The 13396-nt window shown below is 40.1% G+C and overlaps 1 protein-coding gene across 1 annotated transcript in view; it reads right to left on the minus strand.

Moving 5' to 3' along the window:
- Positions 1-13396, minus strand: part of Fbxl7 (F-box and leucine-rich repeat protein 7) — an 88506-nt gene that overhangs the window by 9797 nt on the left and 65313 nt on the right. Inside the window, exon 5 of the mRNA XM_089707955.1 lies at positions 11424-11609. Within this exon, the coding sequence (XP_089564081.1) occupies positions 11424-11609 (186 nt within the window). The remainder of the gene's footprint in view (positions 1-11423; positions 11610-13396) is intronic.

A 13396-nucleotide genomic window follows, 5' to 3' on the forward strand; every position in this document is an offset into this window, starting at 1 on the left:
AGCGACGAGCCAGTTAGGTTAACTTTTGAACTACCGCACTAGCCAAGCGAGCGTAGCGAGCAAGTCACGTCAGCGGCCGGCGTAAATACTCAAAGAAGTAGCGAGGAGCGAAGCGACGAGCGAGTTAGGTTACTTTTGAACTACCGCACTAGCCAAGCGAGCGAAGCGAGCAAGTCACGTCAGCGGCCGGCGTAAATACTCAAAGAAGTAGCGAGGAGCGAAGCGACGAGCGAGTTAGGTTACTTTTGAACTACCGCACTAGCCAAGCGAGCGAAGCGAGCAAGTCACGTCAGCGGCCGGCGTAAATATTCAAATAGGTAGCGAGGAGCGAAGCGACGAGCGTGTTAAGTAAACTCTTTAACAGTTTATTATGAAAAGTCACTGCCCACTATCGATTAGACACCTCAAAATGATGAAATTCGGGGATCACGTTTCAAGAATTTAACCAATATTTGAATAAGTAATTTATAAACAGTTTCGACTGACTGTAGAATCGCTGTTAGCAGATGTAACAAATGGACAGGAAATTCAAATGCATTTTCAAATGACTGAAGATTTCTGCCCTGGGATGAGCCGCGAGCTGCTTGCAGCTCGCGCACCACGCACCCTCGAAGGTAGACAGCCCCCCGGAATAGAAAATATTTGAATGGGAAATTTATAAGCACTTCCGATTGACTGTGGAATCGCTGTTAGCAGATATTAACAAATTGAAGGGGAATTTTTATGCATTTTCAACTGACTGAAGATTTCTGCCCTGGGATGCTTCGCGGGCTGCTTGCAGCCCGCGCACCACGCACCCTCGAAGGTGGGCAGCCTCCCGAAGTGGAAAATACTTGAATGGAGAATTTATAAGCATTACCGACTGACTGTAGAATCGCTGTTAGCAGATGTTACAAATGGACAGGAAATTCGAATGCATTTTCAAATGACTGCCCTATTGCTTCAACCCAGGGGCAAAAGGGGCTCGCGGGCTGCTTGCAGCCCGCGCACCACGCACCCTCGAAGGTCGACAGCATTTCAGAATAGAAAATATTTGAATTGGGAATTTATAAGCACTTCCGATTGACTGTGGAATCGCTGTTGGCAAATGATAACAAATTGACGGGGGATTTTGATGCATTTTCAAATGACTGCCCTATTGCTTCAACCCAGGGGCAAAAGGGGCTCGCGGGCTGCTTGCAGCCCGCGCACAACGCACCAGCTAGTTATTATAATATATAAAGCTACACTACCACTGACTCACTCACTGACATCGCTTTTCTCGGAAACTACGTGGAAAGTGGGGGGGATTTCGACGTGATCGTGTAGAGGTGCTCCAATCGACCAGAGGAAAAATATAGCGATCTCGATCATCTTCGAAAACCGAGTGGACCCCTGGAGGTGCGCAAAAACGGTGACACCTGGAGGGGGGGTGTCGGAACAAAAAATGCTCAGAACTGGTGGCAATTACCAGGGGGGGTGGAAAAATGGGGATTTTCGCGAAAACAAGATGGCCGCCGTACTTTGCCAAAATCGCCGTTTATGAATCCTTACGTCTCAAATTTGGCACACGTGCTCTGTTCGAGCCGGCGAATCGATCGGTACCCCGTTCGAGTGGCTCCGGGCCCCCGTTTCCGACTTCCATACAACGTAAAATCCAACGGCCCGCGGAAACGGTGCGAGTTGGGTGGGGGGTCCGGGAACTAAAAATGATCACCACCCTGGGACGCTACCAGGGAGCCATAGTGGGTCGCTCGATTTTGGAATTTTTCCATTTTTGGCGCAAACATAAAAAGGTGCCTATAGCCGAGGTGGTGCAATGGAGAAACACACCAATGACGCATTCATACTCGCCCAGCTCCCAGGATATCCAGAAAAATATGAAACCCTGAACTTTCTCACAGCCCGCGAAGACGGTCAACGGCCCGCGCAAACGGTAGCAGCTACATCTGGGGTGCTCGAACTAAACTTGGAGTAGACCTCGAGCAATTACCACAGAAAGTGAAAAAAATTCAAAATGGCGGAAAAATGGCCGCCGCCATACAAATTTCTAAAACGGCCATCGCTGGTCCGATCGCGCTGAAACTTGGCACAGGGGCTTTAATCGAGCCGCACATTAAGTTGGCATACTCATAATCGAGTTTCCACCGCTGGTTTCCGAGTTTCATACAACGCAAAATTCGACGGCTCTCCGAAACGGCGCAAGATAGCTTGGGGGTGTAGAACTAAAAAATGATCAAGAAGATGGGGTGCTACCAGGGCAATCGAGAAATTTCAAATTGGACGCCATTTTTTTTTTCAAAAATGGCCAATTTTTCAAAGCAAGATGGTGACGCCGGTTACTTCACGATCGGTCTGAAAATTGACTTCTGTGCTCTGATCGGTCAGATTTACAAAACTGCATACTCAGAATTTCTCTCCGACCCCCGGTTTCCATTTTCCATACATCACGAAATTCAACGGCTCTCTGAACCGGTGGCACTTAGGTCGGGGTCGCCGAAGTAAAAAATGCTTCAAAACCTGGTCCGCTTCCAGGGATATAAGAAGTTTTGATAAAACGCGAAATTTTTTTTTTCGAAAATTTTGTATGGAAATTTCCATAGTAGGAAGGGTGATTGAATAGCAATGGCAAAAGATGGCGCCGCGGGCTGCTTGCTGCCCGCGCACCGCGCAACCTCGAAGGTCAACAGCCTTCCGAAGTAGAAAATATTTGAATAAGTAATTTATAAGCAGGTTCAACTGACTGGGGAATCGCTGTTAGCAGATACTTAATAACAAATGGATAGGGAATTGTAATGCATTTTCAAATGACTGAAGATAACTGCCCTGGGACGCGCCGCGGGCTGCTTGCTGCCCGCGCACCACGCAACTTCAGTGGAAGATGGCCTCCCGGAGTAGAAAAAAAACTTGAATTGGGAATTTATAAGCATTTCAAACTGACTGTAGAATCGCTGTTAGCAGATGTAAGAAATGGACAGGAAATTCGAATGCATTTTCAAATGACTGAAGATTTCTGCCCTGGGATGAGCCGCGAGCTGCTTGCAGCTCGCGCACCACTCACTCTCAAAGGTGGACAGCCCCCCGGAATAGAAAATATTTGAATGAGAAATTTATAAGCACTTCCGATTGACTGTGGAATCGCTGTTAGCAGATAATAACAAATTGACGGGGAATTTTAATGCATAATGAATTCGATTTTAATCGACGCTACTAAATTATTTATTTATTTATTTATTTTAAGACTGAAGTTTTCAATATGTTTTATACATCTTCACACATATTAAACTGAATTCGCAAGGGTGATATTACAGTTAATCTGTTTTTGTTAAGAAGTTATTTAAAGCTTATATTTCTTTGTTAATTTATGTATGTTATTTTAATTTAGTTAAGTTTATTTTTTGTTTCATTGTATCTCTGTCGCATTGGGCATTGTCCTGTAATGGCATGTGATGTTTTTTAAATAAATAAATAAATATTTTATTGAGTGAATAAGCCAATCGTTCACGCTTTATAAGCGTAGGACTTACACCAATAGTAGCACACTACTCTCTGTTTTTGTATCGAAAATAGCGTATTTTTGTATTGCGAATAATGTAGTTCTTGAATTGCAAGTAAGGTAAATAGCATAACTAAATATTATGTAGTAATTAAGTAGGTATATTAAATCGTTTTTATTTTTTACTTTTCCGTTTTTGAAGTCGGTTTTTTTAACGTAGTTATTTTTATTTAATACTTTTTAGTGTATTTTTCATCACGAATCAATGATTTTTTATCATTGACTGTAGATTGTAGAATCTCTGTTAGCATATAGTAACAAATGGACAGGAAATTCGAATGCATTTTCAAGTGACTGAAGATTTCTGCCCCGGGATGAGACGCACCCGCACCTTCGAAAGTGGACAGCCCCCCAGAGCAGAAAATATTTGAATTGGGAATTTATAAGCACCTCCGATTGACTGTGGAATCGCTGTTAGCAGATAATAACAAATTGGCGGGGAATTTTAATGCATTTTCAAATGACTGAAGATTTCTGCTCTGTGATGCTTCGCGGGCTGCTTGCAGCCCGTGCACCACGCTCCCTCGAAGGTAGACAGCCTCCCTGAGTGGAAAATACTTGAATGGGAAATTCATAAGCATTACCAACTGACTGTAGAATCGCTGTTAGGAGATATAACAAATGGACAGGAAATTCGAATGCATTTTTAAATGACTGCCCTATTGCTTCAACCCAGGGGAGAAAGGGGCTCGCGGGCTGCTTGCAGCCCGCGCACCACGCACCCTCGAAGGTCGACAGCATTCCAGAATAGAAAATATTTGAATTGGGAATTTATAAGCACTTTCGATTGACTGTGGAATCGCTGTTTGCAAATAATAACAAATTGACGGGGAATTTTGATACATTTTCAAATGACTGCCCTATTGCTTCAACCCAGGGGCAAAAGGGGCTCGCGGGCTGCTTGCAGCCCGCGCACAACGCACCAGCTAGTTATAATATATAAAGCTACACTACCACTCACTCACTGACTGACATCGCTTTTCTCGGAAACTACGTGGCAAGTGGGGGGGATAACGACGTGATCGTGTAGAGGTGCGCCGAGCGACCAGAGGAAAAATATAGCGATCTCGATCACCTTCGAATACCGAGTGGACCCCTGGTGGTGCGCAGAAACGGTGCCACCTGGAGGGGGGGTGTCGGAACAAAAAATGCTCGGAACTGGTGGCGATTACCAGGGGTGGTGGAAAAATGGGGATTTTCGCGAAAACAAGATGGCCGCCGTACTTTGCCAAAATCGCCGTTTATGAATCCTTACGTCTCAAATTTGGCACACGTGCTCTGTTCGAGCCGGCGAATCGATCGGTGCCCCGTTCGAGTGGCTCCGGGCCCCAGTTTCCAACTTTCATACAACGCAAAATCCAACGGCCCGCGGAAACGGTGCGAGTTGGGTGGGGGGTCCCGGAACTAAAAATGATCACCACCCTGGGACGCTACCAGGGAGCCGTAGTGGGTCGCTCGATTTTGGAATTTTTCCATTTTTGGCGCAAACATAAAAACGTAAATTTAGACGAGGTGGCGCAACGGAGAAATACACCAATGATGCATTCGTACTCGCCCAGCTCCCAGGATATCCAGAAAAATACGAAATCTTAAACTTTCCCTCATCTCTCGAAGACGGTCAACGGCCCGCGCAAACGGTAGCAGCTACATCTGGGGTGCTCAAACTAAACTTGTAGTAGACCTCGAGCAATTACCACAGATAGTGAAAAAAATTCAAAATGGCGGAAAAAATGGCCGCCGCCATACAATTTCTAAAACGGCCATTGCTGGGCCGATCGCGCTGAAACTTGGCACAGGGGCTTTAATCGAGCCGCACATTAAGGTGGGATACTCATAATTGAATTTCAACCGCTGGTTTCCGAGTTTCATACAACGCGAAATTCGACGGCTCTCCGAAACGGCGCGAGATAGGTGGGGGGTGTAGAACTAAAAAATGATCAGGAAGATGGGGCGCTACCAGGGCAATGGAGAAATTTCAAATTGGACGCCATTTTTTTTTCAAAAATGGCCAATTTTTCAAAGCAAGATGGTGGCGCCGGTTACTTTACGATCGGTCTGAAAATTGACTTCTATGCTCTAATCGGCCAGATTTACAAAACTACATACTCAGAATTTCTCTCCGACCCCCGGTTTCCATTTTCCATACATCACGAAATTCAACGGCTCTCTAAACCGGTGGCAGGTAGGTCGGGGTCACCGAAGTAAAGAATGCTTCAAAACCTGGTCCGCTTCCAGGCATATAAAAATTTTTGGTAAAAAGCGAAATTTTTTTTTTCGAAAATTTTGTATGGAAATTTCCATAGTAGGAAGGGAAATTGAATAGCAACGGCAAAAGACGGCACCGCGGGCTGCTTGCTGCCCGCGCACGGCGCAACCGCGAAGGTCGACAGCCTCCCGGAGTAGAAAATATTTATTAACTTTTGAACTACCGCACGAGCCAAGCGAGCGAAGCGAGCGAATCACGGCAGCGGCTGGCGTAAATATTCAAATAGGTAGCGAGGAGTGAAGCGACGAGCGAGTTAGGTTAACTTTTGAACTACCGCACTAGCCAAGCGAGCGAAGCGAGCAAGTCACGTCAGCGGCCGGCGTAAATATTCAAAGAAGTAGCGAGGAGCGAAGCGACGAGCCAGTTAGGTTAACTTTTGAACTACCGCACTAGCCAAGCGAGCGAAGCGAGCAAGTCACGTCAGCGGCCGGCGTAAATACTCAAAGAAGTAGCGAGGAGCGAAGCGACGAGCCAGTTAGGTTAACTTTTGAACTACCGCACTAGCCAAGCGAGCGTAGCGAGCAAGTCACGTCAGCGGCCGGCGTAAATACTCAAAGAAGTAGCGAGGAGCGAAGCGACGAGCGAGTTAGGTTACTTTTGAACTACCGCACTAGCCAAGCGAGCGAAGCGAGCAAGTCACGTCAGCGGCCGGCGTAAATACTCAAAGAAGTAGCGAGGAGCGAAGCGACGAGCGAGTTAGGTTACTTTTGAACTACCGCACTAGCCAAGCGAGCGAAGCGAGCAAGTCACGTCAGCGGCCGGCGTAAATATTCAAATAGGTAGCGAGGAGCGAAGCGACGAGCGTGTTAAGTAAACTCTTTAACAGTTTATTATGAAAAGTCACTGCCCACTATCGATTAGACACCTCAAAATGATGAAATTCGGGGATCACGTTTCAAGAATTTAACCAATATTTGAATAAGTAATTTATAAACAGTTTCGACTGACTGTAGAATCGCTGTTAGCAGATGTAACAAATGGACAGGAAATTCAAATGCATTTTCAAATGACTGAAGATTTCTGCCCTGGGATGAGCCGCGAGCTGCTTGCAGCTCGCGCACCACGCACCCTCGAAGGTAGACAGCCCCCCGGAATAGAAAATATTTGAATGGGAAATTTATAAGCACTTCCGATTGACTGTGGAATCGCTGTTAGCAGATATTAACAAATTGAAGGGGAATTTTTATGCATTTTCAACTGACTGAAGATTTCTGCCCTGGGATGCTTCGCGGGCTGCTTGCAGCCCGCGCACCACGCACCCTCGAAGGTGGGCAGCCTCCCGAAGTGGAAAATACTTGAATGGAGAATTTATAAGCATTACCGACTGACTGTAGAATCGCTGTTAGCAGATGTTACAAATGGACAGGAAATTCGAATGCATTTTCAAATGACTGCCCTATTGCTTCAACCCAGGGGCAAAAGGGGCTCGCGGGCTGCTTGCAGCCCGCGCACCACGCACCCTCGAAGGTCGACAGCATTTCAGAATAGAAAATATTTGAATTGGGAATTTATAAGCACTTCCGATTGACTGTGGAATCGCTGTTGGCAAATGATAACAAATTGACGGGGGATTTTGATGCATTTTCAAATGACTGCCCTATTGCTTCAACCCAGGGGCAAAAGGGGCTCGCGGGCTGCTTGCAGCCCGCGCACAACGCACCAGCTAGTTATAATATATAAAGCTACACTACCACTGACTGACTCACTGACTGACATCGGTTTAATAAAAATACAAATACAATTAATAGCTAATAATATACAGAAGAACCTTTGCTAATTCACCCAACGGGCACGTAAAAATGTCCACTTTGCCATGGACGTCATTGAGAATGCGTAGTGCTCGCACGAGAGGAGACTTCGCTTGCAGCATAGCTTATAATTATGTATATTATTATCTATAATAAATAATCTAAAATAAAAAACAAGCGTAGTTCTTGCATTAAAAGGAGCGTAGTTCTTATATTGAAAGAAGCGTGGTTCTTGTATTAAAAGAAGCGTGGTTCTTGTATTAAAAGAAGCGTGGTTCTTGTATTGAAAGAAGTGTAGTTCTTGTATGGAAAGAAGTGTAGTTCTTGTATGGAAAGAAGCGTAGTTCTTGTATTGACAGAAGCGTGGTTCTTGTATTGAAAGAAGCATGGTTCTTGTATTGAAAGAAGTGTGGTTCTTGTATTGAAAGAAGCGTGGTTCTTGTATTGAAAGAAACGTAGTTCTTGTATCGAAAGAAGCGTAGTTCTTGTATCAAACAATAGCGTAGTTCTTGTATAAAAAAAATAGTTCTTATATCAAACAAGCCTGTGTAAAACTAAGGTAAAACTTATGTATGATTTTTATAATACCCGATTTACACGGGTTTAATACTAAGTGCTTATATTTTCTTGGCACCGACTACAAACCTATTTATTTAGTAAATAGCACAATCAAATATTATGTAGTAATTAAGTATGTCAAAACTTTTTATTTTTTACTTTTCCGTTTTTGAAGTCGGTTTTTTAACGTAGTTATTTTTATATTTTAATACTTGTATTTTTCATCACGAATCAATGATTTTGTATCGTTGACTGGAGATTGTAGAGTCGTTGTTTTTTTTATTAGCATATAGTAACAAATGGACAGGAAATTCGAATGCATTTTCAATTGACTGTAGATTTCTGGCCCGGGTTGAGACACACCACGCACCTTCGAAAGTGGAAAGCCCCCCGGAGTAGAAAATATTTGAATGGGGAATTTATAAGCACCTCCGATTGACTGTGGAATCGCAGTTAGCAGAAAATTACAAATGGACTTGGAATTCTAACACATTTTCTAATGACTGCCCTATTGCTTCAACCCAGGGGCAAAAGGGGCTCGCGGGCTGCTTGCAGCCCGCGCACAACGCACCAGCTAGTTATAATATATGCATAACGATCAAAGTGAAATGAAATATTATATAAAGAATCATTGAGTTACCATGTACTACGTACTAGAGAGGGCATCGCTACTAAACCATTTGTAACACGAGTTAGAGTTAGTCAGTCTATCGCGGGCCTTGAGCGCGGGTACCGAATCGAGAAATTCCGTAACGAAAAAAACCTCACGCTCTCCACTCCGACGGGCACGGAGGTGTGGCTTGAAGGCATGCTACATGCTATGCTTTACCGTGGCAGTCCCCGAGTGCCACACGTCTTTTTATTTTAAATATTTTGTTGAAATATTGAAAATATCAAAATCAAATCAAAATCAAATACATCACATTTTATCTAAACATATAATAAATCTGTAGAAGGGTCAATTCTGTACATTGAAAATATTGAAAAAATAAATAGCAGGGGGTGTTACTGGATCGATACCAAACCCAAATATGTGATTAAAAAAATTTTTGTCTGTCTGTCTGTCTGTCTGTATGTGAAGACATCACGTGAAAACTAACGGTTCGATTTGGATGAAACTTGGTATAATTATACCTTATTATCCTGGGCGTAAAATAGGATACTTTTTATCCTGAAAAAATACGTAGAAAAAAAATAATCTTAATTTTTCAGTTTTATCCATAGACGTTGTTCTTGTTCTGTAGAACCGCGAACACACGTTGGGTATTATTATAGGCCTAGCCGTATTTGGGTCCAATAGATATTTATAAGATGTTATTGTCAGAGTTACTCAAAATGGATAAATAAACCATCCACGCGAAGACCGACATCCGCGCGGACGGAATCGCGGGCGGAAGCTAGTGTTACATAAATGTCATAGTTTATTCATCAATTTATTAGTTATGTTTACGGACATAATTAGTGATAACATTTTATATTAGTTTTGTTTATCTTTTTATTGAATCATGTAATATAGATAAACCATAACCTCTAGCGTACTATGCACAACATAAAAACACACCTACTTGTATTGTTATATAAATTGAACCATAGACCACAAAGTATAAAATATAATGTTTATTTTTTTAATGTTTGTGAAATGTAAGTCCTATCTACCTAGTAGGTACCTAGGAACCTACCTAGTGTAAATTTCATGTGATGTTATAATTTACATCATTATACGTAAATAAATCATTAGTTACATCTTTGTTTTCACCATCTTTGCTCAAATGCAAAATGAAAATGAAAAGGTTTTAAAATAATACAGTTTATATATTTGGGGAAACTAAAGCCTGTTATTGTTCAAAACTGTAAAACATTTCACAGTTGTATCAAATTAATTAAAATGAACCATTATTGGTATTTATAACTTCGCTCATTTCCTGTGAATCTGGAGTAACTTTTGCTTAACAAGAACGATTTAATTAGAGGCTGTGGCACTTTGAAGTCAATAACAAAATGGCACAAGTTCGAATTGGACACAATAATAAAGCCAATAAAGGGTTTCATTTATTACGAAATATTCTACACTTCTAACGGGATCGTCCTATATTTTTTAAATATGTCACAGAATTCAATAATTACTGGCGAGACAGAATAGACTTTCTAGTTTTTATGAACTATATACATACAAATATGCTAAACTTTCCATGGATGCAAATAAATTTTCTAGATTATTAAGAAAATATAAAAAAAATATTAATTCCTGAGGCAAATTTTATGCCTCACTTTTTAGGGTTCCGTAGCCAAAATGGCAAAAACGGAACCCTTATAGTTTCGTCATGTCCGTCTGTCCGTCTGTCCGTCTGTCCGTCTGTCACAGCCGATTTACTCGGAAACTATAAGTACTACAGTGATGAAATTTGATGGGAATATGTGTTGTATGAACCGCTACAAAAATATGACACTAAATAGTAAAAAAAAGAATTGGGGGTGGGGCCCCCCATACATGTAACTGAGGGATGAAATTTTTTTTTTCGATGTACATACCCGTGTGGGGTATCAATGGAAAGGTCTTTTAAAATGATATAAAGTTTTCTAAAAAACATTTTTCTTAAAGTGAACGGTTTTTGAGATATCAGCTCTCAAAGTCGTAAAAAGTATGTCCCCCCCCCTCTATTTTTATAACTACGGGGTATAAAATTCTAAAAAAAATAGAGGTGATGCATGCTAATTAACTCTTTCAACGATTTTTGGTTTGATCAAAGTATCTCTTATAGTTTTTGAGATAGGTTGATTTAACTGTAATTTATTATATTTGCTGCTACGGAACCCTTTGTGCGCGAGCCCGACTCGCACTTGGCCGGTTTTATTTTTCATAATATTATGTCCATAATAAAGTTATTTCATTTCATTTCATTCATTTCAAATATTGAACAAAGTTCTTACGTAGGTACTCACTACCTACTTACTTAATTTTTTATTAATAGGTCATATTCAAATAATAATTCAATTCATACCGAAACTACTGAACGAATAAAGTACTACTGCTAATTACGTTTCCATTTGATAAAAACATGTGATATACAGCTTATGAAAATTAGGAATGATACCAAAAAAGTTAGAGGGCTATTCTTGCTATCGACTGTTGATACTTTTTATAAAGGGGGCTATTCTCACCAGTGACTAAAGTGCACCTCCTCAAATATAAGTACTGTAGTGTAGGACATGTATATGTAACAAGGCACAGAGCCCAGCGTCAGTCACTCCACTATAGTCCAAAGCAGCCTATTCTTAACAAATAAGTAAGTTGTATGTATAAGGGGATAATTCTCACCAGTGACTAGAGTGCACCTCCTCAAATACAAGTACTGCAGTGTTGGACAGGTATGTAGCAAGGCACAGAGCCCAGCGTCAGTCACTCCACTGCAGTCAGTCAGGTCTATATACTCTATGGGCGGTCTTCTGGCTGCTAATCGACTTTCTAGCCATGCCCATTCTGGCCAGTCGACGTTTGGACAACCTGGAAGAAAAGAACATATTATAGAAGTGGTATTAAGTGTTATAATGGCATGCAACAATAATTTTTATAAACAACTAGCGGTCCGCCCCGGCTTCGCCCGTGGTACATGTTTACGTTTTCTCTACATAAGAACCATCCTCGTACTTCAAGGAATATAATAAAAAAAGAATTATCGAAATCGGTTCAGCCGTTCTCGAGTTATGCGCTTACCAACACATTTTGCGATTCATTTTTATATATAAAGAAGACTAGCGATCCGCCCCGGCTTCGCCCGTGGTACGTATTTACGTTTTCTCTACATAAAAACCATCCTCGTACTTCAAAGAATATAATAAAAAAAGAATTATCGAAATCGGTTCAGCCGTTCTCGAGTTATGCGCTTACCAACACATTTTGCGATTTATTTATATATATAAGAGAAGACAAACAATAAACTTTATTTCCAAAATATAAGATGCATAGAAATTGAAATAATCAAATCATGGATAAAATCATTGAGTGCTTGTAGTTATTTTTGCAGATAAAACGTATGTAATAAGAATAATTAACAGATAAACTACACGGCCTTAGTAGTAAAGATTTTGGATTTATTTATAAGATATTCAAAAATCAAAACAATTATCATATTATTCAATAAAATCTGTTTCTACATGTAAAACCATTTTCGAATACATTTCAAATAAAATTTATTAAACTCTGAGTTTGCAAAATGAACTCTATTATAAAGTAAATAAAGTTTAATTTAGATTGCTTTAATTAAATCTGTTTGAGTTAACACGCTCTACCAGCTGTGAATCCTTACTGAAACACATTAGAAATTACATTTTACATTTCTTGCCTTTAATTTATTTATTATTCATCACATTTTGATTTAATTTCAAAGTCATGTCAGTGTTTTATCTAATCTATTATAAAGGATTTATTTAACAAGCACTGTAATAATGTAGGTACCTATATAGATAGCTTAAAAACTAATTTTTAAAACGAAAACTCAGACAAAATAAGTTTTTGTTTGTTAGTTTGTTTGTGATTACTACATTTACAAAATTCAATATAGTCCAAGTTTTTACTTCATATAAAATCCGTATAAAACCTTATTTAATTAGTCACTAACCAAAAAAAAATCGACAATAAAAAAAATAAAGTAAAGTTTTCAGACAAGTTAATAAAATGGTATTTTATTACAAACTTTGAATCACTTCTTTCTTATTTCACTCAAACATCACAGTTCATAAGAAAACACAATTGTCAAAGTTTCTTACTTCTCTCGATCCTCATCCATTCTCAATTTGAAACTATTGAAAACCTATACCAAAGTTCAAATTTAACGGACTGAGCTAACTTATTTAAAACTCTTAACTTTAAGAGATTACTCTTACACAGGTTTCGCTCATCATAAATACAATTCATTAAATACAAGAGACGGGAATAAAGTCGTTTTTGGTTGGTGAAAGAATTTACAAATTCGGGAATTCACAAAATAATTTAGAGTATTTTCAGAAATAAAATTGTATTAACACACAATTTGAAATTGAGTGTTATAATACCATTATATATCTACCATTAATATATGTATATCATTTTAATGTTTCAATTTAAGAATTAAAACATTAAAAATGCTAAAGTGTGTGTCCATAAAAAAGGTTTATTTTTAATCGTTAAATCAAGATCTCATTAATGGACGAAAACAAATAATTATAATAATAAAATCTTATCGTTTTACAGCGATTTATAAAGTGCCGGAATGCTAATAAAATAAATTATTCCATTACCATATTAATAGGGAT

Source organism: Colias philodice, chromosome 20 (assembly GCF_061535455.1).
Source record: "Colias philodice isolate Cphi_HAF_F1 chromosome 20, ilColPhil1 Martin Lab GWU primary, whole genome shotgun sequence".
Taxonomy (NCBI): Eukaryota; Metazoa; Arthropoda; class Insecta; order Lepidoptera; family Pieridae; genus Colias; species Colias philodice.